The sequence below is a fragment of the Gopherus evgoodei genome, chromosome 6 (genome assembly GCF_007399415.2).
Source record: "Gopherus evgoodei ecotype Sinaloan lineage chromosome 6, rGopEvg1_v1.p, whole genome shotgun sequence".
NCBI lineage: Eukaryota > Metazoa > Chordata > Testudines > Testudinidae > Gopherus > Gopherus evgoodei.
In genome coordinates, this window is record NC_044327.1 from 80,623,747 (window position 1) to 80,651,696 (window position 27,950).

A 27,950-nucleotide genomic window follows, 5' to 3' on the forward strand; every position below is an offset into this window, starting at 1 on the left:
GGCACTAAAGGAGCACTTAAGGAAGACATAGGCTTTTGTGGAGAATCTAACTGAATTCTTTGTATTGGTCTACACTGCACTAAATGTGAGGGAGATTCCCACACCTAAGCTATTCTTATTAGGTGACAAATCTGAGGAACTATCACAGACTGAGGTTTCAATAGCTGAGGGTATTGGAACAAACTGATATATTAATGAGTAATAAGTCACCAGGACCAGACTGTATTTATCCAAGAATTCACCAGGAGCTTCAACATCAAAATGAAGACCTAACTCACTAGTATGTAACGTATCCCTTAAATTAGCCTCTGTACCATATGACTGGAGGATAGCAATGTGATGCCTGTTTTTAAAAGGCTCCAGAGGTGATCTTGGCAATTATAGGCCAGTAATCCTAACTTCAATACCAGGCAAACTGGTTGAAACTATAAGAACAGAGTAATCAGAGATATAGAGAACATGATATGTTGGGGAGAGTCAATATGGCTTTTGTAAAGGGAAATCATGCCTCACTAATCTATTAGAATTCTTTGAGGGGTCCATTAAGCATGTGGACAAGTGTAAAATAGTGAATATAGTATGCTTGGACTTTTAGAAAGCCTTTACTGAGGTCCCAAACCAAAGGTTCTTAAAGTAGGCAGACATGGGATAAGAGGGAAGATCCTCTCATAGATTAGTAACTGGTTAGGATAGGAAACAGGATAGGAATAAATGGCCAAGTTTCACAGTGAGAGGTAAATAGCAGGGCCCTCAAGGATCTGTACTGGGACCAGTACTGTTCCAACATATTCATCAATGATCTGGAAAAAGCAGTAAACAGTGAGGAGGCAAAGTCTTCAGATGATTCAAAATCACTCAAGATAGTTAAGACCAAAGCTGAGTGCAAACAGCTACAAAGGAATCTCACAACTGGGGAGCAAAATGGCAGACAAAATTCAATGCTGATAAATGCAAGGTAATGAACATTAGAAAACAATCCCAACTATCAATACAAAATGACAAGGTCTAAATTAGCTGTTACTACTCAAGAAAGATCTTGAAGTCACTGTGGATAGTACTCTGAAAACATCTGCTCAGTGCTAATGAGACATAAAATATAATGCCTCTATATCAGGGATGGGCAATAATTTTCGCGGGGGCACTCCATGAATTTGGCGTCACTGGCCGCACATTTCTACTATATTAATGGAGGAGGTGCAGGGTCTAGGAGGGCGTTTGGTGCAGGAGGGGACTCTGGGCTGGGGCAGGGATTGGGGTGCAGGAGGAGGTTCTGACCTGGGGCATGGGCTGGGAGAGTGGGAGGGGGTGCAGGCTCTGGCTAGGAGGCGCTTACCACAGGTGGGTACCGGCTGGCAGCGCAGCGGGGCACTCAGGCAGGCTGCATGCATGCCATGGCCCCACGCCACTCCTGGAAGTAGCCAGCTGAAAGCACCATGGCACAATCTCTGCGTGCCCCTAGAGGGGAGGGGGGCAACAGGTTTCCATGCGCTGCCCACGCCTGCAAGCATCGCTCCTGTGAGGACAATGCTGGGGACAGTGCGCAGAGCTGCCTCCCTGCCCAGGGCGCACAGAGACATGCCAGCAGCAGTCAGCCACTTCTAGCAGCGGCGTGAGGCCACAGCAGGCAAGCAGCCTGCCTGAGTATCCCATTATGGTGTGGAACTTTCAGCAGCCTGGAGATTGCAAGGGGGCAGCCAGAGAGCCAAGCGGGCTGGACAGAAATGTTAGCTGGGCTGGATCTGGCCCACTGGCCGTATTTTGCCCACTCTTGCTCTATATGAATCCGTGGTACACCCACACCTTGAATACTCTGTGCAATTCTGGCTGCCCCATGTCAAAAAGGATACATTAGAATTGGAAAAAGTACAAAGAAGGGCAATAAAAAAAGATTAGGGGTATGGAATAGCTTCTGTATGAGGAGAAATTAAAAAGACTGGGATTGTTCATTTTAGAAAAGAAATGAGTCAGGGGAGAAATGATAGAAGTCTATATAATCGTGAATGGTGTGAAGAAAGTAAGTGTTGTTTACTCCTTCACATAACACAAGAACCACCCAAAGCAGTTAATAGGCAGCAGGTTTAAAACAAATATAAGGAAGTTCTTCACACAACACATGGTCAACCTGTGGAACTCATTGCAGAGATGTTGTAAAGGACAAAAGTATAACTGGGTTAAAAAAAAATTAGATAAATTCATGGAGGATAGGTCCATCAATGACTATTAGCCAAGACTATCAGGGACATAACCCCATGTTCTTGGTGTCCCTAAAGCTCTGACTGCCAGATGTGACTAGGTGACAGGGATGGATCACTTGATAAACTGCCCTGTTGTGTTCATTTCCTCTGAAGCATTTGGCACTGGACACAGTCAGAAGACAGGGTACTGGGCTAGATGGACCATCAGTCTGACTCAGTATGGCCGTTCTTATGTTCAAACAGGTAAACTGTGGTGCACCTGATTAATAAAACCACAACTCCCTCATTCTCTGCACAAGTAAAATGCACTGCAACACACTGCAATCTTTTTGAAGTTGGAGTTGTAGGTTCTTATGACAGATGACTTCCAAAATAGGCCACTAGCTACCTGTAAAGACACCAAATCCATGTCTATGGATTTGCACCCTGTCAGAATCTAGACTGTTACCCAGCTCTTTCCCCTTTACATCCTTCACTAACTCCTCCCTCAACTATCCATCTGTCTCCCTTTCCTGTTGTTACCTCAAAAATCTGTAACAGTTAAGTAAGACTAAGGTTCAGACCCAGATTAATATCTCTATCACTTTTTAAAACCCATAAGGCAAGTAAAAACAACCCAGTGTAAAAACAGGTTTACTAAGATTTATTAAAATTAAATTAACGAAGACAACAGCACAATAGCTCAGAGGTTTGACCCAAAAGGGCATAAAGCCCAGCTCTCTTCTACCCTTCGCACGCTATGGGAATTCCTTTACTTGCAGCAGATGACTTTCACTGGCAACTCAGATGGAAAGGCAGACAGCTGGTTGTGACTACAGACTACTGCAGCGGTTGCTGGATTCCGGCCCTGTAACTGCCTTAGATGGGATGAAAGGAGTGACACGGACTGAAGGTGGATCAGGATACCCCGCAATGGTCTTCAGATAAGTATGTCGTGAAGACTCTTGCTTCTCGATGTGCGCACAGCAGAACTAGGCATTGTCTGCCTCTGTGGTGGACAGCCCCTGATGCTGAACTTAAATTAACTTGGGCATGTGACCTCTTCCCACACTTTTCTTCCTGCCGTTGGGAGAAAAGGCATCAAGACCCAACCAAAAGGACCCACAAAAGGGAGTCCAAACAACACCTTGACCATGGACCCTTAAGTTTAAGAAAACAGTGCATAAACATGTATCAGAGCGGTAGTCGTGTTAGTCTGGATCTGTAAAAGCAGCAAAGAATCCTGTGGCACCTTATAGACTAACAGACGTTTTGGAGCATGAGCTTTCGTGGGTGAATACATGCATGCGTCTGAGGAAGTGGGTATTCACCCACGAAAGCTCATGCTCCAAAACGTCTGTTAGTCTATAAGGTGCCACAGGATTCTTTGCTGCTAGTGCATAAACAGCACAGTATATAAATCAGAACAATACATAAATTCTAACAAATCCCACACTGTCACCTACCAAAAACTGACATCTTATTTGGCAAAAGAAATGAGCTTCAGACAGCTCTAGCTCTTTCAGCTATCAACTTCCAGTTCATTTAGACATGGCCTGCATCCTACCATTATCACATTAACATGAATGACTACTTCACGTTTAACTTCACACCTTGCTTACTGAAAGTCCATACTCACAAACAAGTTCTCCAATTTTACCTACTCAGATACTGGTACATGCTTTCTTACTTGTACATGCAGATTAAGCTAATTTTTCACTAGAATATTGTTTTAAGGCCACACATCCCTATTTACCTTCATGATTTATTCTCTGAAGCTGTCCAACTTGCTCCTGTCCTATAAGAAGAGCTTCTGCTGTAGGTACTCCAGTTATTTGGCTTAATCTGCTGAGTCCCTCCTACCACACTGATGTCCTCTACCCCTCCAAAATGAAAGGGGAAATGGCAGCATCCAGTAGCTCTACCAGTTTTTCATAACACTGCTACCATCCCTCTACCCATCTGTTTCCTCTTCTCTCCAACTCCCTCGCCCATCTTCCCGCTTCCTCATTCTGGAATAATGGTGTTATAACTAGACTTGGAAGGATTAGATTTTTAGCGATAAATGTCAGTTAACATCAATTTCACCATACACAGACTGAAAAAAATTTCCAATGATGATAATCAAAATTTAAGAAAGCAAAACGCTGCTTGAGAAGGTAAAGTTTGATTTAAGGATATTTACTTTATATAGTTTGCCATGTGAGGTTGACAATTTATGTTTTAATAGTTAAGGCTTTAAATTTTTGAATCTCACTGTCATTACTTAATTATCTGACATTCCCATGACTTCCCTCAATTGTGAACAATTGCATAGATAAATACATAAAATATGCTTTAAAATAAAGTCAAAATTATAAAAAAAAAAATGTTGCCAAGTCCAGTGATGTTTGACCATCTTTCCAATGAATTGGGTCTGTTAATGCATCTCAAGACTCAGCATAGAGGACTATTGAATTTTTAAAAAATCAGAATAGTCTTCAATACAAATACTGGAAATATCAATTTTTGTTGCATTATAGGGAGATATTTCGTACTTAGTTTCAACATGAATTCTCAAAAGTATAAAAAAATTAAATCACATGATTGATCATGCTGTTAATCAATAACAGAATACCATTTATTTAAATATTTTGGATGTTTTCCATATTCTCAAATATATTGATTTCAATTTCAACACAGAATGGAAAGTGCACAGTGCTCACTTTATATTTATTTTTTATTATAAATATTTGTAGTGTAAAAATAAAAAGTATTTTTCAATTCAGTTAATACAAGTGCTGTAGTGCAATCTCTATCAAAGTTGAACTTACAAATATATAATTATGTACAAAAAATAACTGCTTCAAAAATAAAATGTCTAACTTTACAGTCTAAAAGTCCATTCAGTCCTACTTCTTGTTCAGCCAATTGATCAGAGAAAATTTTGTTTACATGTGCAGGAAATAATGCTGCCCGCTTCTTGTTTACAGTGTCACCTGGAAGTGAGAATAAGTGTTCACATGGCACTGTTGTAGCTGACGTTGCAAGATATTTATGTGCCAGATGCACTAAAAGATTCATATGTCCCTTCGTGCTTCAACCATCATTCCAGAAGAGAGACGTCTTTGCTGCTGATGGGTTCTGCTTGATAATGATCCAAAGCAGTGCAGACCGATATATGTTCATTTTCATTATCTGAGTCAGATGCCACCAGCAAGGTTGATTTTCTTTTTTGGTGATTTGGGTTCTATAATTTCTGTATTGGAATGTTGCTCTTTTAAGACTTCTGAAAGCATGCTCCACACCTTGTCCCTCTCAGATTTTGGAAGGCACTTCAGATTCTTAAACCTTGGGACAAGTGCTGTAGCTATTTTTAGAAATCTCACATTGGTAACTTCTTTGCAGTTTGTAAAATCTGCAGTGAAAGTGTTTTTAATGAACAACATGTGCTAGGTCATCATCTGAGACTTCTATAACATGAAATATATGGCAGAATGTGGGTAAAACACAGAGCAGGAGACATACAACTCTCCCCTAAGGAGTTCAGTCACAAGTGTAATTAACATCTTTTAGCAAGTGTCATCAGCATGGAAGTGTGTCCTCTGGAATGGTAGCTGAAGCATGAAGGGGCATGCGAATCATAGAAGGTGACTCCGAGGGTGCTCTGGGGCTGGAGCACCCAAGGGGAAAATTAGCAGGTGCTCCGCTCCCACTGGCAGCCAAGCTCCCTCCTCCTCTTCCACCCCTCCAGCTCACCCTGTCCCCACTCCTCCTCCCTCCCAGCGCTTCCTGCCCCCCCGCCACCTAACAGCTGTTTGGCAGCACTTAGGACTTTCTGGGAGGGAGGGGAGGAGGCACGCTCAGGGGTGGAGTTGGAGAAGAGGCAGGGTGGGGACTTGGGGGAAGGGAGTGGAATGGGGGCAGGGCTAGGAAAAGGCAGGCTGGGGCATGGACTTTGGGGAAGGGATGGAATGGGGTGGGGCAGGGAGAGGCCACGGTCAAGCACCCACCAGGCAGAGGGGAAGTCGGCACCTATGATGCGAATGTTCAGCATGCCTGGAATGTAAATATCTTGCAATGCTGGCTACAAAAGTGCCATGGGAATGCCTGTTCTCACTTTCAGGTGACATTGTAAATAAGAAGAACGCAGCATTATCTCCCATAAATGTAAACATACTTTTTTGCCTTAGCGATTGGCTGAACAAGAAGTAGGATTGAGTGGATTTGTAAACTCTAAAAATTTACATTGTTTTGTTTTTGAGTGCAGTTATGTAACAAAAAAAATCTATATTTCTAAGTTGCACTTTCACAATAAAGAGATTGTACTACGGTGATTCGATGAGGTGAACTGCAAAATACTATTTCCTTTATCATTTTTACAGTGCAAGTATTTGTGATAAATAATAATATAAAGTGAGCACTGTACACTTTATATTCTGTCTTGTAATTGAAATCAATATATTTGAAAATGTAGAAAAACATCCAAAAATATTTAATACATTTCAATTGGTATTCTATTGCTTAACAGTATGATTAAAACTGCTTTTAATCGTGATTGATTTTTTTAATCAAGATTAATTCGCGTTAATCACGTGAGTTAACAGAGATTAATCGAAAGCCCTAATTAAAAAAAAAACCGTAAGCAAAAACACTGAAACTGAGTTGTACATCGAAAGTCCCACTTATCCTTTTGTGTCTGTATATCAGAGGAGAGTATGAAACAACAGCTGCTATTTTGAGGTCCCCTGCCAAAAAATAGGCAAGACACGTTTGAAATGTTCACTCTGAAGGTTTGATCTGCATGTGAGTAGATTACAAAGAATAAGTTTACAAAACTTAAAACTTCAAAAATTCAACAAATTTATCCAGTTTTCATAGAGATTCTAACTGCAAATTGATTTTATTTTAAAAACTGATTTTTGAACACAAAAGTATTTTCCAACAGTTATAGAAATCACATCTGACTTACATTACACAACACTCCAACCACGCTATACTTTATAAAATGGTTTAATGAATGCATGCATGTCTGATACAATGATCAATAAATTTATTGAGTTAAAATTATTTACTGTTGTAAACATTTTACAAAAGCATTGTGATTTATCTGGATAGACAATCCTTGATGGAAGAATTATTCAAACAGACAGAATCAGTGGCACATTAAAAAATAAAGCTGATGAGACCCATTCTGCATATTCTCTTTCAACATAATTCCAGCAAGAGAAACAGCATGGTATAAAAAGTGTACAGCAAAAGATTGTTCCTACGATAATGTCAAATTCTTGAAACTGTAAATACAAATTAAAGTGGTTGAACAGTCAAAGTCATAATTGTAACCAAATTACAGTAAGAAACATTTTCAATCCAGTTATACTTAGCTGTCAAAATAACGTGTTTCGTTCCTTGTCAGTTGACTATAAATTCTTTTCCAACAGACAGCAAAACTTTGGCAAGGTGTTGAAAATAACTTTTAAAGTTCAAGACACAGTCACAGCATTTTCTTTGTGGAAGGTGATCTGTACACCAAGGCTCAGAGGTTGTGAAAATTGATTCCATGTGGAAAAAAGTGCAAACATTCTGCACAGATAGCTTAAAAAGCTGCTGGTAGAAATATTCACCAACAGAATCTTTGTTTTCTTTTTGCATAGTTCACACATCACTGGGAATGTGAAAAAGGTGTGCTATTTTTGGCAAGAGCAAGAAGGAAGTGATATTGGTGTGAGTTGCCATGTTGGGCATGCTGGATCCATGCAGAAGTCTAGGTAGAAGGCTGCTACCTGATGTTATTAGACACTGAATACTGATTTTGTTTTTGCTGAAGCAGTTCTGTAATAGCTAGAAGCTTCTTTAGGACATGCTGTAGAAAGAAAGTCAGTAATAGTAATATTATGCACAAATAATTAGGAAAATATCACATCAGGAAACAAAATTTTTAGATACATTTCTGTGTAAACTTCTTCATGAGACTAGCTTTTATACATTAGTGTGCACAGCTTTCTATTATACAGTTTAAAGTAAAATGAAAGAACTGATCCGACTCCTTGTTCTTTAAAGCAATGCTCTGATCTGAAAAGTGACTGTAAAAATAACATTTGATGTAGAGAGAGAAATACACCAAAGGTCTAAATTTAATTTTTTTTTTTTTTTAAAACCTACAAACTGAAGCTGGGATATAAAAGTCAAGTTGAGTTCTCTCCTTCTCAAACATCAGTGAAAAGGATTCTTTACACCAAGATGAGTTCTTAGTTACCTCCTAGGTAAGAACAGAATTTGGACAGACAACTGAAACAAGTCTATTGACAATGCACATAAAAGATAGAATACAGTTTACTCTTTTGGGGGTTGACTCCACAGGGTTAACAGAAGTAAAGACTGAATTTAGTTACTAAAATAACCAGATTCAAGTTATGCAGTTATGCAGAAAAGGTGCAATTTTTATATATTCAATTTTCAGGGCAGAATTGCAGGTTCCTGTGGCAGAAAGTGGTCTGTAGCACTTAACTGAAAGGTTCTCAACTGCCTCATGCTGTGGTTCTCAACTGCCAGGTCTTTTCCTTCCCCACCAGAAATAGGGGTTTAGAAAATTTTCCTTAAAGGAACTAAATTTCACTTCCAGGAACACACACATCAAAGAAGCTATGATAGCACATCCACAACTCTCAAATACTTCAGATTCTCTCCAAAAAGGTGTTTTAGTTTATTTTATGCTGCTTAAAGTAGTGTTCTATAACAGATGTCAAACTGACAGCCTTGTCCATAGCCACACACACACCCCAACACCATTTTAATGAAAGCTTCCCCTATCCCGCCTGGCTAGTTTGCCCCTTGTCTTTTCCTTCTTTGTCAAGACTATCACTGATGATTATCATTGTAATAATTGTTAGCACCTTAATATAATTTCAGCTGGGTTAATACGAGCTGGTTAATAGGAGGCTCCTTTGGAGCCTGATGCTTCATGCAGGGGAAGCTTAAGTCATAAGACTGAGACCTCCAGTCCTATTTGGATCACCCTGAATATGGCCATTGGACTATAACCTATGGACTAATTCTGAAAGAACTCTTTGAAACTACAAAGCTCACCATCTCTGATATGAATCTGATCTCAGAACTGTACTCATGTCTGTACGTATATTGATCTTTTAGCCAATATTCTCTCTTCTCTTTATTAATAAATGTTAGTTTAGTTAATAAGAATTGGCTGTAAGCATGTATTTGGGTAAGATCTGAAGTATTCATTAATCTGGGAGATAATGTGTCCAATCCTTTGGGATTGGTAAACTTTCTTATATGATTAGTAAGATTTTCAGTAATCCTCATCGTATTTGACTTAGGGTCTGGGTGGAGGCCTAAGGCTGGGTTGCTTCAAGGGAACTGTGTTGTTGGCTTCTGGGTAACCAGTAAGGTATTACAGAAGCTGTTTTTAGTTGGTTTGGTAAATCTAATATTTGAAATATTCACCAGCTTTGGGGATTGTCTGCCCCATTCTTTGCAGCTTTGTAACTTCAGCTTCACTCCCTCGAACCCTGGTCACAGCTGGCTATATACGTTAGTCAATATAGTGGATTGACTGAGTGACTTTTCTCATAGGCCACTGAAATTTGGTTTTAACCTGGACTGGATTTGAATTGGTGACATGGAAGTTAAGTATTTTCCAGTTGTCATTCACAAACAGCTTATATAGGGCATGAGAAGGCAGTACTCGGACTAATTAAATTACACTTTTCTGTACACTCCACTATAGCAGCCAGCAATACTTGTTTCATACAGTGTAGTAACTAGAATTGCCTAGTGAGGGAAATCTAACAATAAAAAGACTGCTCTTTGAAGTTAGTAGTTCAAAGACGAATACTGCTTGTTATCTGTGGAAATTTGAGATGGCTCAGGGCAGTGAAAGTTAAAATGAATATTATAATTATATTATATTAGGGCTGTCAAGCGATAAAAAAAATTAATCGCAATTAATCATACATTAATAATAGAATACTATTTAAATATTTTTGGATGTTTTCCACATTTTCAAATATATTGATTTCAATTACAACACAGAATACAAAGTGTACAGTGCTCGCTTTATATTTATTTTTATTACAAGTATTTGCACTGTAAAAAACAAAAGAAATTGTATTTTTCAATTCACCTAATACAAGTAGAGGAATGCAATCTGGATCACAAAAGTTGAATTTACAAATGTAGAATTATGTACAAAAAAACTTGCATTCGAAAACAAAACGAACAATGTAAAATTTAGAGCCTTCAAGTCCACTCAGTCCTGCTTCTTATTCAACCAATCACTCAGATAAACAAGTTTGTTTACATTTGCAGGAGATAATGCTGCCCGCTTCTTGCTTACAATGTCATCTGAAAGTGAGAACAGGCATTCTCGTGGCACTGTTGTAGCCAGCGTCGCAAGATATTCACATGGCAGATGCGCTAAAAATTAATACGTCCCTTCATGCTTCAACCACCATTCCAAGGGACATGAGTCAATGCTATTGAGGGGTTCTGCTCGATAACAATTCAAAGCAGTGCACACAAAGCAGTGTTCATTTTCTTTATCTGAGTCAGATGCCACCAGCAGAAGGCTGCTTTTATTTTTTGGTGGTTTGGGTTCTGTAGTTTCATTTCAGATTCTTAAACCTTGGCTGTAGCTATCTCTAGAAATCTCACATTAGTACCTTTTTTTGCATTTTGTGAAATCTGCAGTGAAAGAGTTCTTAAAATGAACAATATTTGCTGGTTCATCATCCGAGACTGCTATAACATGAAATATACGGCAAAATGCGTCTAAAATAGAGCAGGGGACATACAATTCTCCCCCCGTAGGATTCAGTCACAAATTTAATTAACGCATAATTTCTTTAATGAACGCCATCAGCATGGAAGCATGGCCTCTGGAATGGTGGCTGAAGCACAAAGCAGCATACAAATGTTTAGCATATCTGGCACGTAAATACCTACAAAGTGCCATGCAAATGCCTGTTCTCACTTTCTGGTGACGTAAATAATAAGAGGCAGCATTATCTCCTGAAAACGTAAACAAACTTCTTTGTATTAGTGATTGGCTGAACAAGAAGTAGGACTGAGTGGACTTGTAGGCTCTGAAGTTTTACACTGTTTTGTTTTTGAGTGCAGTTATGTAACAAAACAAATCTACATTTGTAAATTACACTTTCATGACAAAGATTGCACTATAGTATTTGTATGAGGTGAATTTAAAATACTATTTGTTTTATCATTTTTACACTGCAAATATTTGTAATAAAAATATATACTTTGATTTTAATTACAACACAGAATACAATATATTTGAAAATGTAGAAAAACATCCAAAATATTTAATAAATTTCAATTGGTATTCTATTGTTTAACAGTCTGATTAAAACTGCGATTTTTTTAATCGTAATTAATTTTTTTGAGTTAATCGCATGAGTTAACTGGGATTAATCAACAGCCCTAATTATTATAATTTATATTATATTATAAAGTTTACACAGAACAATTATTGAAGGTCCACAGAGTTTTCTTACTGGAAAAGAAAAGCTTGCAACTTTTACTTTCAAAGTTAATACAAACCAAGAAACTGAAATCAAATAGCGGTTGAAAAGATAACAAACAACATTCATTTTTCTAAATAGAAAAAAGCATATACCACACTAGTAGCCCACAGAACCTATCAGAGAGGGAAAACTGGTTTCTGGTAAGCAAGTCTCCTCCAGGCACTTAAAAGGCTTTTTGGTTTTGCTATAGAGCACTGCTAGCCATTTTGAGTGAGAAACTTATGAACAGAATAATATTTACCTTTAGAACTATCTCATCCTCATAACATTATACTGATGAAGTAACCTGTCTGAAGCTATTTATCTTAACTCCTTAGTACAGAAGTATCAAACAAGTATTATGAAATTTGCATCAGTGCTTAGTGTAAAAAATGTCAAGTATCTGAGATGGGGGTTTTCTGCTATAACAACTCTTACCTGCATTACGCCTCGCTCATTACTGAGCGTCCGAAGCTCATCTGAATGTGCCACACAAATCTCATGTAAGGCTGCTAGATCACGAGACAAGTCAGTTCTAGAATGCTCTGTAGTGTCTGGAAGTTCAGGTACATTCTTTAACAAGAATTATAAAAGTGTGTTTAGAGTTCAAAACTTCATAAAATAGCCAAGTAAGTTCCATTACACTTCTCTCCACTAATCAACTGTATTGTGCAACACATTACTTTCAATACTGCAGGCAGTTACATCACATTATTCTCAGTCAGCCAAGCTTTCTACTCATGCTCTGATACCAAATTATTTGCCCCCCACTCCACCAATATTATTATTTAGCGCTTAAAAAGATACTTGAATGTAGTTAGAGCCTACTCATTGCATCCCCTGTACTTAATTGGAATGGCCAGTTCAGTGTTGATGATCACTAATGCACCAATTTCCCTTTCAGTTGAAAGGAGATCTGGTGTTGCCATCTATGCTACCTCTTTGAATTGGCTAGCAAGGGATTCTCTGGGTGGCATTTTCATGCTCGCTACCTCTTTCCCTGAAGCTAGAGATGATGCATCCATTTATTTAATTTTCTGTATTCGAAGATAGCAACAGCAAAAATGGCAGAGCAGAAATTAACTGGCAAGTTAATGAATGCAGTGGTGGACTAGGTATACAGTAATTAAATACCATTAAAATAATAAATCAGTTACTGAGTATCCCTTGTAAACAGCAATTTTGATTGACTATATCAAAAAATAGTGAAAAGTATCTTCCAAAGTTACTTATTTAGGCTCCAATTCATGACAGCATCTCTATTCAGCAAAGCACTTAGGCACAAATTTTCATGCTTTTCTGAATCAATCAAAACTGAGATTCCTGAAGAGTAGCGTCTTATACGCATTGCTACTCTTATTATAGCATTTGCATGGTATTGCGTTACATTGTTTGATTTAAAGTGATCTGTTGTAAATCTCAATTCTCTTTAAACCCTGAGAATTTAGAATAATGCATTGATCGTCTTAAATAGCCAGGTTAAGACAAGCATTCAGCACCTTACTAACTTAAAATTCTTTTTTTTTTTTTTTTTCTTTTATTAAGGTCAAATTTGCTAACCTCCACAATGGAGGTATGTTGCCAGCCTAAGAGTAAGAATAAGCCTACAGGTAAGAGTAAGAGTATTTTTTTTTTTTAAATATTGTTTTGCAAGATGATGTTTTTGGTTAATCTTTGCACATTAAGATCAGATCAGTGATCTGCCTGGTCTCTGAATACTGAGACCTTAAAAATAAGTTTTAAGTTAACAATATACCCTTTAACTGGGGCATTTGAGACAATACTCAGAAGTTGCTGGATTTTAGAAGTATTTAATGAGAACCTTTAAGATTTGTTATTACATTATTCTTTGATACGTATAAATCTATATAACTTCTAGCTTAGATTGTAAAATTTATAACAGTCTTACCCCAAGTTCATCTAAAAACATGATCATGCGATGTTTGTTACTCTTGATAAATGGATTTACTCCCTCCATGTAAGGCTCCTAAAATTTAAAAAGTATGATTAGAATAAATAGATACCAATTTAATCACATATACCTACTTACAATAAACATTCAATAGTTTGTGGACCCCTATGACTTTGCATATAATTTCAGAATGGGTTGGGTTCACTTCCTATTGGTGCCTTCAGTTCTCTAGTTGCTACTCAGGTCTGAACAACATTAAATAACTTTAATTTGCTGTTGCAGTATTTGCACTCCAGATGTATTCACAGAGTTTGCCTGTAGATATATGCTGGCTGTGCTATATGTTTGGAATTATTCAGTTTTGAAACATGTTTCAGGCAATACCTACAAAACACAACAGCAATAAGAAATGTTTTGTATCTGGGGACTAAATATATTGTTTTTGTCCTTTTAATAATGGTTAAATTTCAGATTACTTTTGTGTGTTAAAACAAGGGTGTATTAAAAAGGTCAAAACTGCTTGAAATCATCCTTCAACATGTTAAGGTCCACAGATCCATTACAATAGTATTTCAGACCATTTGCAGTTTGAGAATTGAATCAGAATGGTCAGTTGCTGGCAACAGGAGACTCTTCCATCCCTTGAAGATTCTCTATTGTTTCTGGCACCCCCAGCAACTCAGCCAGATCTCTCTGCTGCAGAGCTTTCCTGAGAGAAATTCCGAACTTTACTGAAAGTGACTAATGATTTAGCTAAATAATATGTCTAATTCTCAGCTGCGTTCCAGGGTTGCATTTGCCTTTGGAGAGATTGTCCCCTCAGTGGCTTTTGCAGTGGCTAGTGCTTCTAGGGTAGGGGTCGGCAACCTTTCAGAAGTGGTGTGCCGAGTCTTCACTTATTCACTTTGATTTAAGGTTTCACGTGCCAGTAATACATTTTAACATTTTTAGAAGGTCTCTTTCTTAAGTCTATAATATATAACTAAACTATTGCTGTATGTAAAGTAAATAAGGTTTAAAAACATTTAAGAAGCTGTCATTTAAATTAAATTAAAATGTAGAGCTCCCCTGGACCGGTGTCCGGACCCTGTGCAGTGTGAGTGCCACTGAAAATCAGCTTGCTGCTGCCTTCGGCACATGAAAGCCAAAGGCAAAAAAAGAAAGCTTTGTATTTCCTGCTTCTCCCGTTGCTCAAGTGTCTCACTAGGAGCTCAGATGGCTCTGTCCAATTTACTCCAATCTTCAGCCCACTCTGGACAGGGTCACTTATAGACTCATAGACTCTAGGACTGGAAGGGACCTCGAGAGGTCATCGAGTCCAGTCCCCTGCCCTCATGGCAGGACCAAATACTGTCTAGACCATCCCTAATAGACATTTATCTAACCTACTCTTAAATATCTCCAGCGATGGAGATTCCACAACTTCCCTAGGCAATCTATTCCAGTGTTTAACTACCCTAACAGTTAGGAACTTTTTCCTAATGTCCAACCTAAATCTCCCTTGCTGCAGTTTAAGCCCATTGCTTCTTGTTCTATCATTGGAGGCTAAGGTGAACAAGTTTTCTCCCTCCTCCTGATGACACCCTTTAGATACCTGAAAACTGATATCAGGTCCCCTCTCAGTCTTCTCTTTTCCAAACTAATAACCCAATTCCTTCAGCCTTCCTTCATAGGTCATGTTCTCAAGACCTTTAATCATTCTTGTTGCTCTTCTCTGGACCCTCTCCAATTTCTCCACATCTTTCTTGAAATGCGGTGCCCAGAACTGTACACAATACTCCAGTTGAGGCCTAACCAGCGCAGAGTAAAGCGGAAGAATGACTTCTCGTGTCTTGTTTACAACACACCTGTTAATGCATTCCAGAATCACGTTTGCTTTTTTTGCAACAGTATCACACTGTTCACTCATATTAAGCTTGTGGTCCACTGTGACCCCTAGATCTCTTTCTGCCATACTCCTTCCTAGACAGTCTCTTCCCATTCTGTATGTGTGAAACTGATTGTTCCTTCCTAAGAACACTTAGTCTCATGCCCTTACAGAAAAGGAGCTAGGTATGTTAGTGAGGCTGACTCTGCTGAGTAAGATGCAGGAGCAGCCTCAGCAAGCCAGTCCTCATGCTCCCTGGAAAGATACAATAGAGGGATTGGGATTTTCTGCCACATCTAAAAGATAAATAAACTATTTGGCTGTTGCTACCACTGCAAGTTGCCATACTCTAACTACTGGGCTCATAGGTGTGCATAGCACATTTCACTGGGGTGTGCACCCAGAGAATTTTATTTATTTTTTTAAAGGCAAACATAATAAAGGTTGGGGTGCAGGATGGAGGGCAGGGTGTGGGTGGCAGTGTGGAGTGCAGGAAGGGGCTCAGGAAAGGGGGTTGGGGTGCAGGAAAGGGTGCGGAGTGCAGGACGTGGCTAAGGGCAGGGGGTTGGGGTGCAGATGGAGTGCGCGGTGCAGGCAGGGGGTATAGGGTAGGGAGTTGGGGTGCAGGAGGGGCTCAGGACAGGGGGTTGGGGTGCAGGAGGGGTGCGGGGGTTGGGGTGCAGGAGGGGTGTGGCAGGAGGCTCAGGACAGGGATTTGGGGTGCAGGAGATGTGCGAGGTGCAGGCAGGGGGTTTAAGGCAGCAAGTTGGGGTGCAGGGTGCAGTGGGGGATTGGGGTGTGAGGTGCAGGCAGGGGGTTCAGGGCATGGGGGTGCAGGGTGCAGGCAGGGGGTTTAGGGCAGGGAGTTGGGGTGCAGGAGGGGTGTGGCAGGGGGCTCAGGACACGGGGGTGGGGTGTGAGGTGCAGGCAGGGGGCTTAGGGCAGGGAGTTAGGGTGCAGGAGGGGTGGGGGGTGCAGGGAGATCAGGGCAAGGGGTTGGGATGCAGGAGGGGTTCGGGCTCCGGCCCAACACCGCTTACCTGCAGCAGCGCACTCCCTGCCTGCCCGCCCTGGCGCCGCTCACCGCGTCCCTGCACGGCCCCAGGGGAGACAGGGGAGGAGAGCTCTGCGTGCTGCCCTTCACATGCCTCCAGGTATCTCCCCCAGAGCTCCCATTGGCTGCAGTTCCCGGACAATGGGAGCTGCGGGGGGCAGTGCCTGGAGCAATGCACAGAGCCCTCTGCCCCCACATCCCGTGGGCCCCAGAGACTTGGTGCCATGCTGCCAGCTTCTGAGAGCGGCGTGGGGCCTGTGGCACCACAGGGGGCAAATCCCGTGGGCTGGATCCAAAGCTCTGAGGGGCCAGATCCAGCCTGTGAGCATTAGGGTGTGCCTGACAACACCCAGCACACCCCGTGTGCACGCCTATGATTGGGCTATTATTCCCAGCTGGGCTGTGGGTCACCATGCCCTTAGGTCCATGATATTTTTCCCAGGTTCTACGGCAGGTTACTATGCTTCAACTAGCTTTACCTTCTCCTCCAGCAGCTACCTGGGCAATGACAAGAGGGACAGCAACCCACATGCAGAAAAACAATCAGACAATTAGTAGCCTTTTGGCTGACCTTCCCACCCCTCCCCCCTTCTATATCCCTGGCCTCCATTTTATAAGGCCAGAAGGTTCCTCAGTGCACACCTATCCACATTCAGCCTGGTGTCACTATTAAAGGTGAAAGTGACTATCTTCCCTGTATTCAGAGACTCAGTGTTTCTCAGAGGGGAGGTTTTTACATGACAGAGTGGCTCCTGCACAGGCAGGCATCACTTCAGCCCCTTCTTTGTGCATGAAAATAAGTGGCCTCAAAACCCAACAGAAAACAAAACAAACAAACAAAAGAACCATCATCTGATACACTAAGTTCCTCCCAAGCTTTCAGGAACAACAACAACATGGATGGACAATACTATAAGCATGGTTCCACTCAGTCTTAAAAATTTCATAGACTAACAGCTTCAACCTGAAAAAGGGAGTGGGATAACCAATCTACCTCATGTAGGTATGTGGGGTTCTGGTCCCTGAAATCAGACGATAATGTAAATCAGTTCCTAGCTCTCTTAGTGATACGATGGAAACTTTATGGAAAGCTGAATGTATTCAGCATCACTGGAAAAGTTGCTTTACAATCCTGGCTCTTGCCAATACTATAGAAATGAATACAGGTCATATAACAAGTTGAAGTAGTCCTGAAGTAAAACAAGAGTCAATATCACTCCACAAGTGGTACCTAGGGTAAGTGTGCTGAGGAGAAGATGGTAGCTGCTCTCAGTTGGTAGGCCCCCCAGCTGGGCTTTCAATTTGGGAGCAAAATGGTTACCTATAACTTTGATCAAAATGAGGTCACTGGACATTGTTGAGAAGTGGGTACATTATGGAGTTCTGCAAGAATCACAAGACGATTTTTGTCCCATTCCCAATCTCAAGCAACCCAGGGAAATGCCACAACATTTCTATCGATCATCCATGTCAGATCAAAGCTAAGCAATTGGTTCCACATTCTCTTCCTGGCCTCAGACAAACAGCAGGGCTCTTTCTGAAACATCTGAATAAGTTCCCACTGGAGGCCAATTCTCATTATATATTCTCCACTCCCCCTCAACTGAGGCAGAGAATCAAATTTAATTGAACTCAGACACCTATTAGAGAACCACACAAAGCGATCCTCAGATGCCAACTGGAGATAATGAAGGGGGCTCATTCAAGTCCCAGTTAAGAATAGGTACCAGAGAGTGTGCATAGCATCCATCAGTTGGAACATAATGATTCACTGAGGTCTTGGAGCACTGCTCCTTTCAGGCATAACAGATTTGTTCTGACTGTGACAGTCAACATGTCATAAACTAGGAAGAACAGGATCATAGGCCTACCCCAGAAATGAAAATAAATTATCTTGTCCTGGCCAGAAGAAAGCTGCCTATCTCTGTGTGCACTGCCCATCAAGGGGGAGATGAACCTAAGGCTTATATGGCAGAAGTTGGATTGAGCAGGGTGGAACCTGTATCCAGAAGTACCCTCATTCATAAATCAATTTGGTGGGCTGGCAATTGACCTCTTTGCACTTAAAACACCTGTAAAGTAAACTGTGCCCTCTCCACGTGTCAGGATCTTGGATGCAAGATGGTGAATGACCTCTTTCGTAAAGCTAGGCAAGGTACCTGCCATATGATCTCCCACATTATCTACTGCTCTACAGTATCATGGCAAAGATAGGAAGGAGAAAACAGAAGTAATGTTCTTTATGCCTTTCTAGCTGAAGAGGCTATGACGCTCAGACATCAGAAGGTCCAGTGCTAGGTTAATCAGGTCTATCTCAAAAGGGTCTGTAATTGATGCTGGGTGGATGACTGGTTTTGCAGATAGATTCAAAATGGATACCTGGATGAAGCACATATCACTCCCATTGACCTTAAAAAAAAAAAAAGAAAGCAATAGAACATATTCTATTCTACTGGCTGATGCAAAGTCCGCAGTTTAGCTACTGTGTTAAACACGTGAAACATGGCCTTTAATTCCTCCAGAAGGGCCTTGAGGTGGGTACAGTAACTCCTCACTTAAAGGCATCCCAATTAATGTTGTTTTGTTGTTACGTTGCTGATCAATTAGAGAACATGCTCATTCAAAGTTGTGCAATGCTCCCTTATAACGTTATTTGGCTGCCACTTGCTTTGTCCACTGCTTGCAGAAAGAGCAGCCCATTGAAGCTAGCTGGTGGGGGCTTGTAACAAGGAGGGACCGGAAACCCCACTAGCAGCTCCCCACTCCCCTAAGTTCCCAGTGCAGCAGCAGCACAGCAGGCTATCAATTGCCGGCAATTCAGCTGTCCCTCCCCCCTCTGCCATGTGCTTCTCCTGCCCTGTGCCTTGGAGCTGCTCCTGGGAGCCTCCTGCTTGCTGTGGGAGGAGGGAAGGGGTGCTAATATCAGGATGCCCTCCGCTTATCCCATCTCCACAGAGCAGGGGGACTCATGGGAGGAGGCTTTCTGGCAGCAGCAGCTGTCTCAACTTGCTGATCTACTTAAAAAAGCATACTTAAAGGGACATTGCGTATCTTTGTCACACAGATGGTGTCTCTCTCTGTCTGCTATGCTGTCTCCCCTCCCTCCATTTGTGCTGCCTTGTAGAGTGTGAGGCTACATTAACAACGTATTAACCCTTGAGGGCTCAGCCGAGTGCTAGTTCATCATTTATCCAGTGAAGCATTCCCTGGGAAATATCCCACCCTCTGACTTCACCACCTCAACCAAACCTCACAATCATCATTGCTGTGTACAGTATTAAACTGCTTGTTTAAAACTTACATTCTCTGTGTGTGTGTATATATATAAAATATAGTCTTTTGTCTGGTGAAAAAAAAACTTCCCTTGAACCTACCCCCCTCTTTCCCTCCTCCCATTTATATTAATTCTTATGGGGAAATTGGATTCACTTAACATCGTTTTGCTTAAAGTTGCATTTTTCAGGAACATAACTACAACATTAAGCGAGGAATTACTGTATATGAAAGTATCCAAGAAAAAAGGTCAAGTCACTGTATTATAATACACGCTCAAGAAAAGGAAGTAAGTAAGTGTGTGTGTGTGTGTGTGTGTGTGTGTGTGTGTGTGTGTGTGTGTGTGTGTGTGTGTGTGTGTGTAACAAATCCCAACATTAAATGCTTCCTTAGGACAACAATCCTACAAGGCCACAGAGCATGATGTTAGAACCTCATTCTCATTACAGAACTGTCCAGACTGAAACTCTGCAGGAGGTATCATACTTTCTATCCATTAACATTAAACCTCCAATAGCTACTATCTCCAATCAGATGAGTTTTGAAGTCAGGAGCTTTCTTAGAGGTGATTCAGTATTGTGCTTTTAATTCAGACAAATAGTCCTCACAATTGTCATTACATTCATTTACAAAGTAAATTCAAGAAATATTTTTCCTTCTGTCAAGTATAAAAAGCCAGTCTTTCTCAGCACTCAATCTCTGGACAGAGAAGGCATGTCTCCTGTGTTGAGATCTGCTAGGCAGCTACATGGCCATCAACAAATAAATTCACCAATGTTCTACTTACTGGTCAAGCCAACCTTTCAGCCAAGCACTGAGGTACAACCGCATCTGCTCTAACCCTTCAGATAGAGACCAACACCTACAAAATCTCCACCAAGCATTCTCAAAACAACAATACCCGCACAAGGAAATAAGGAAACAGATCAACAGAGCCAGATGTGTACCCAGAAACCTCCTACTGCAAGACAAACCCAAGAAAGAAACGAACAGGACTCCACTGGCTATCACATACAGTCCCCAGCTAAAACCCCTCCAATGCATCATCAGGGATCTACAACTCATCCTGGACAATGATCCCACACTTTCACAGGCCTTGGGTGGCAGGCCAGTCCTCGCCCACAGACAACCTGCCAACCTGAAGCATATTCTCACCAGTAACTGCACACTGCACCATAGTAACCCTAACTCAGGAACCAATCCATGCAACAAACCTCGATGCCAACTCTGCCCACATATCTACACCAGTGACACCATCACAGGACCTAACCAGATCAGCCACACCATCACCGGTTCATTCACCTGCACGTCCACCAATGTAACATACGCCATTATATGCCAGCAATGCCCTTCTGCTATGTACATCGGCCAAACTGGACAGTTGCTACGGAAAAGGATAAATGGACACAAATCAGATATTAGGAATGGCAATATACAAAAACCTGTAGGAGAACACTTCAACCTCCCTGGCCACACAATAGCAGATCTTAAGGTGGCCATCCTGCAGCAAAAAAACTTCAGGACCAGACTTCAAAGAGAAACTGCTGAGCTTCAGTTCATCTGCAAATCTGACACCATCAGCTCAGGATTAAACAAAGATTGTGAATGGCTTGCCAACTACAAAACCAGTTTCTCCTCCCTTGGTTTTCACACCTCAGCTGCAAGAAGAGGGCCTCATCCTCCCTGACTGAACTAATCTCATTATCTCTAGCCTGCTTCTTGCTTGCACAGATATACCTGCCCCTGGAAATTTCCATTACATGCATCTGATGAAATGGGTATTCACCCACGAAAGCTCATGCTCCAAAACGTCTGTTAGTGTATAAGGTGCCACAGGACTCTTTGCTGCTTTTACAGATCCAGACTAACACGGCTACCTCTCTGATACTTTTAGCCAATGGCATTTATTGCAGAAGGCTTCTCGGACCTAGTATCCAGGGGAGATGGACAATATAACCTTTTTAGAAGTCCATATTCAAAAGATGATCCCACTTCCCAACCCTGAAGCACACTACTGAGAAAATCCCATTGTAATGGATCTACAGACTTTAGCACAATAAAGTATAGGAAAATTTCTGTTCTCACCTGAAAAATTCCTTTGTTTGAGTAATAAAGTCCAAAGATCCAGTTTGCCTTGGGGACAATTTGACATCCAGAGCAAACATAGAAATTATCATACGAAGACGTGGGTTTGTTTTCATTAGGGAAAATTTCTCACATTCTGTAGTAGAAGCTGTCATGCCTTTTTCTCAAACTATAGTTAACACAATCTGTAACTTACGAAAGCAGAGCTAAATTATCCTAGTTGTGGAAATGGTCTCCACTGAGGGAAACTTCAGCAGGCAGAGTACTCCTCTGCTGCCAGTGATTGACAAGATTGCTCCTGCCCGCCAGCCAGAAGCAGAAGGAAGGACAATTGCAATGTATCTGTAGATCTTAGCACAATTAAAAAAGGAAATGTTTATGGAACAGAAACCAAAAGAAGCAACCAAAAGATGAATATAAGAGGCTTACATGAAACACTCCACTGCTCATGGGACTTACGATCGAAACATATCAAGAGGGAGACTTGCACTCGCTTCCCCTAAATTTAGTTATGATTTGTAGTGAGCACTTCTGGCATACACTATGCAAGCAAAGCTTTTTGAAAAAATCAGCACCTCCAGAAAGAGGGAAATTGATTTGCTTCTGAAATCATCTCAATGGAAGCATTTGCTTGCTTTTGGGAACAAAGATTTTGTATATCTGAAATATTTTATACCTGGGGTTAATTGGATAATCATTGATTTTAGGATTTGTTTGACCTACACTATATATAGCAAAGATTTCACATTCTTTAATTATAGTTTAACTATACATAGTCACCTTAGCGCCAAACTCAACCAGATTTGCTAAGTTCTGCACAGACTTGGCGACCAGCGTCAGTGTTCTTGCAGCAGTGGAAGAAGGAGAATCTGAGAGAAACACATGTCACAGCTGATTTCAATTGAAACTACAATTAAAATCTTGTATGATTAGTTACGTCAAAATATTAATTTTCTATCCAATACTCAAACAGCAATCCTGGTATTACAACCAAAATAAAGATGCAGTTTTATTACGAACAGAATTGCATGGGAACAGGGGCAAGAAAGGAAATCAATGTGGCATTTTCACACCAGACTTCCTACAACAGTGGATAGTTTTTTCTACCTGTGGGAGGAAAATCCCACCATCCTTGGATACACACCTCACATACTCAAATGAAAAAGTAGTGGTTTCTAAAAAGGCTGCTAGAGATGGCTATTAAGGCTTTGTGAGTTAAGTAAAAAACAAAAAACCTTCCATAAAAATTGGAAGTTTTCTTTACAGCAGGATGATGCTTCATCATCAGATTAATGAATGTTTTTCAGTTCAAGAATATACCTAAAGAGAATGACGACACTGGAACTCTTTAGTTTATATCCCCATGCAAGTGATCCTGCAGTGTCATGTGACTCTGGCTACTAATATATATTTTAAAGTAAAAATTACTAACCATGCCCATTTCCTTTCAATGGAAAAAGGAACACAAGCTAAACATCATATACCAACTTAAGTTTTATCTGTAAATCCGTACAGTAAACATATACAGGTTAATCAAAAGGCAAGAATTCATGTGCTGAAGATACATCTCAAGCAGCTAGGATTTCTTTGTGCCTATCCCATTGCCAGAAATGGGACACGGTGAAAATGTTAGTACCAGGAGATGATTATTAGTAGAGAGCCAGCTCTGCTACAATTAAAGTTGACTATCACTTTGTTTATATGGGACTATTCTAAAGGCTCTTCTACATGACAATACTTATTCAGATTGTCATGTAATTTGCAGTACATCCTGGGGGTGCTTTGAAGTGTGAGTCGTCCAAATTTGGGGTCTCCTGAGCAAGGGATTCCTGATATACTGTTTCCTAAAAAAACCTGTATTTTAAAATGAAATCCTTGTAGCTTTCTACCTGGGGCTCAAATACGGCTCTAATCGTCCCACAGTCAATTTCAGTCAGTTGGCCTTTTTCTCAGCTAGTGCACAGTACTACCTATTCTCTGCCTGCATTCTGTTTTTTGTAAGTTTTGCCCCAAGACCAAAATTTCTAGTTTTTAAATTGCTCTAAAATCCATATGCAGAGTCTCATTTTACTTCAGAAATACTATCAAAAAATTAGCATTGATTAAACAAGGGAAGATGAAAGACAGTTAGCATAACAATCATGTTTCATGAACAGTGTGATCAAAAGAAAGCAAGTCACTAGATCATTTGGTTAAGAGTTCCTGATATTCAATCATCCTAACATGAACTGTTCATAACATTAATTATTTTGTTGTTGTTGTTGCTGCTGCTGCTGCAGAGTGAAGGATGGAGTGGGAGGAGAGTTTAGAGTAGAGAAGGGGAATGAAGGGTATATATCAGAGCAGGGCACATGGAGGTTGAAAGGAGGGATTAGGTGTGGACAGAATACAGGAAGAGGGATTTGGGGCTGCAGTAAGGAGAAAAGGGATTGAGATAAATAGCGGGGTGATAGGAGAAGGAGATTGGGAGGGAAGGCATGTGGTAGAGTGGTTTAGGTGTGGAAGACAATGAGTCACAGAATAGAATATCCGGGTTGGAAGGGACCTCAAGAGGTCATCTAGTCCAACCCTCTGCTCAAAGCAAGACCAATCCCCAGACAGATCTTTAACCCAGTTCCCTAAGGATTGAACTCACAACCCTGGGTTTAGTGAGCCAATGCTCAAACCACTAAGCTATCCCTCCCCTGGCCCCCATGTATGAACTAGGATCAGGGAGTTCCCTGACTGGCAGGAATGAAGACTTCTCCCTGCACCCTCTTCCTATGAGTGAGCCAGGAACGGGGGCCCTTGCCAACTCACATGTTCTGTTCTAAAATGTTCTGTAGCATTTTTAAGAGTGTAGAGTTGTAGTATGTGTGTTGTTGGTGGACTGAGGCATCACTCAAATAGGGCAGAATTAAGGTTGCATCTTGGGGGTGGCATGTATCTCAACCCCCAAAAGCCAGAAAATACAAAGGGTAAGTTTACTCACTCTCCACATTTTGGAAGGGAATGAGGTACTCCGGACAACTTTATGCTTCTGGGCATTTAATTATGAAACAAAATTCAAATACTATTTGAAGGCAAAACAAAAGTTTAAGTAATTTGCGATTGTTACTAGACCAGGGGTTCTCAAACTGTGAGTCGGGACCCCAAAATGGGTCGTGACCCAATTGTAATGGGGTCACCAGGGCTGTCTTAGACTTGCTGGGGCCTGGGCCCAAGCACCGCCACCACCCACAGCCTAAGCCTAAGCCCAAGCTCCACCGCTTGGCACCGAAGCCAAAGGCCGAGAGCTTCAGCCCTCAGCGGCGGGGCTCAGGCTACAGGTCCCTTACATGGTGCTGAAACCTTGGGTTTTGGAGCAGAGGGACTTGGGCGTGGGCTTTGCCCCCCCACCCCTCGCCCACCCACCTGGGGCAACAGGGCTCAGGCTTTGGTCTCCCTTCCTTGGGTCATGCAGTAATTTTTGTTGTCAGAAGGGAGCTGCGGTGCAATAAAGTTTGAGGACCCCTGTACTAGACCAATCATGTTCAGACTGAACAATATATCATTAAGACAGCAGGGCATATTTTACAGGCTCTTAAAATGAGACAGTGGTTAAGCCAGAAACACAGACTTTATCATCTACTTCTACTGTATACTAGAAATTTAACCATGAGAATGATAACAAAAAGATCAATCTAGCCAATTAAAATAGTTTTTCGGCCAGTATTCAAAGCCATGTAGCAACATTAAACATTCAGCAAGAATGGCCAATAGTCTGGCCTGGAAGATATAGTGAGCACAGTGACATATTAAGGTAACCCATTTCAAGTATTGTACCACTACCACATATTCAAAGTCTGAAGTGCATAGTCACCTGAGATGATATTGAACATCCTTGGGTTCAGGATGGCAGGACAAATCAGTCGGAGAAAAACAAAGCCACTGAAAGGGGAGAAAAGTGTTTTATTCAATAATTAAGTTGTTGTATTTAGCGAAAAATTTATATTCATTTAAGGTGGTATGGAAAGAGTAATCTCTTTAAAACAGTTTAACTAGTCATCTTAGATGCTGTGAATATGTTTGTTAATTAAGAATATCTTGCTATTATCACACCTGCAGTGAAGACTGGTCTTGCTCCTATGCTGGGCCAGGTCTATGCCCTTGTGCATGGGTTTTTGAGCTCCCAATGCTTGTTTGGGGAAAGCACATGACTAAGGCAGATAGCACCTTCCAAAGCACAAAAGGGCCTTTAGCCATGAAAGCCTGGCTTTCCAGTCCAAAGCTGAGTATTTCAGCTCAGTATTGGTGAGTTCAGCTCCCAAGTAAATCACTAATGGCATTGAGTGTTCTGGAACATTATCGGTGCACCCAGTCTTTCTTGTGTCCATCACTGCTTCAACCACCAAACTTTCGTTTGGAGGATGGAAGAAATGCAGTGTTGCCTCCTCTACATTGTCAGATGACGCTGTACATTAAGTTGATTCTCCCTCGTCCACTTTTCAGCCCAAGATTTTAGGTCCAAGGTCAAACAACTGAGGAAAAATAGCGTCAAAACCACTAAGTCCTTAGACATTCCTCCTAAGGCATTCCTTAGTCCCTCTACTATCGGGTCCCTAATGATGCAGCCTATCTAAAACACATTTTTTTTTCCCAGTTTTGATTCTAGTTTTTCAACCACTCTGAATGTTTCTGCTATTATCCATACCAATTTGTTTTTCTAAATTACAAGCAAGTAACTGAGCTTCTCTGAAACATAATGAACTGGCAAATCTGACAAGAATAAATGCTGCATTTCCTAGGACAGTTCTCTTTGCAGCAATGTGGAAAAGGAATCCTTTTCCTAATGTCTCCCTTCAGCCCTACATTTCTCTGCCTTAAATCCCAGAGGTTCAAAAAGAACGCAGCAGTAAAAAAAGAGGTCTCAGTCAAAAATATTAAAATGGATCTGAAAATACAGAACTTCCTTTAGATTTGAGTCAGCACTTAAACATGTAAATGGTTGAGATTTGTGACCTTTGCACCCAGACTGAGATTTACACTTCTGCAGCCATCTGTCTAGCAAAGGACAGAGTACTGCAAACAGCTGCCTTCATATATTTTTTTAATCAGAAGATGATCAGTAATCATTTTTCTTTCACATTCTAAACCACAGAGCTTTCCCCGTAAGTTTGGCATCTTGATCAGTTACCTCAAAGCATATTAAAGATGATAATGTGTTAGTGCACAGGCAGTGAAATTAAACATCTGTGCAAAACTATTGTTGTGCCTGTTTTAACTCTTGGAGACAGTGGATTTTACACATCCTGATAAACAATCATTTGCTTGGCAGTTTAAAAAAATGCCTTGTAAAATTTAAGCAATAACAAGATTATAATGAATCTATGTGTTTGATTAAGAAACTATCTTTTGTATTTTACAATCATAAGTGGACCAGTCTTAAATAGACTGCACTGCATTACTACACAGCCCACGGAGAGGTAGTAAGTTAATTTTCTGATATCCACAAACATTAACACAATAGAATGATATTGTTTCAAAGGCATATCAATCTCATGTCTCTTTTCATATCCAGCTATAGGATATTTTCCTCTTTAAATACATGAAAAGGAAAGTAACACAACAATCTGAATGTACTTGCATTTTGTTGCATTATTTGGAAGCTTTAAAATCCAATATTCAAGGCTGTATTTGTTGCCTCTTGCCTACACCATTTTACAACAGCATCGCTACAGTGACTTCATCTCAAACCAGGCCCTCAATCCTTAGCTTAAGCATTGTGCTTAGATATTACAATGGTCTTACATGACGTCATCCATTACAGATGCTGACATTGCTTGGCATTGCAAGCCGAACTAACTAGCGTGCTAACAGTGCGCGGTCACTTCCTCAATATAAGAAGCTTTTATAACATGCAAACAAATGAACTGACAAGCAGCTTACCTAACAACTCTGGTTCTCATTGTGGTATTGGTTGGCCACTTGTGCTGGACAGACTTCTGCAAACACCCATAAATGTATCTCAATGTCCTGTCAAAATAGGAGAGTTAATAGCCTTGACACATTAAGTAATTTTAAATTTATTGCCAAATATATGAAT

The 27,950-nt window shown here is 40.8% G+C and overlaps 1 protein-coding gene across 1 annotated transcript in view; it reads right to left on the reverse strand.

The window, feature by feature from the left end:
• Positions 1-7,150: 7,150 nt before the first annotated feature.
• The window catches only part of RASA1 (RAS p21 protein activator 1), a 113,921-nt gene continuing 93,121 nt past the window's right edge, over positions 7,151-27,950 (reverse strand). Inside the window, exons 21-26 of the mRNA XM_030567981.1 lie at positions 27,794-27,880; positions 25,728-25,795; positions 22,667-22,755; positions 13,605-13,682; positions 12,134-12,268; positions 7,151-8,016 (exon numbers count right to left, since the gene is read on the reverse strand). Coding sequence (XP_030423841.1) covers positions 7,933-8,016; positions 12,134-12,268; positions 13,605-13,682; positions 22,667-22,755; positions 25,728-25,795; positions 27,794-27,880 — 541 coding nt within the window. The 3' untranslated portion in view covers positions 7,151-7,932. The remainder of the gene's footprint in view (positions 8,017-12,133; positions 12,269-13,604; positions 13,683-22,666; positions 22,756-25,727; positions 25,796-27,793; positions 27,881-27,950) is intronic.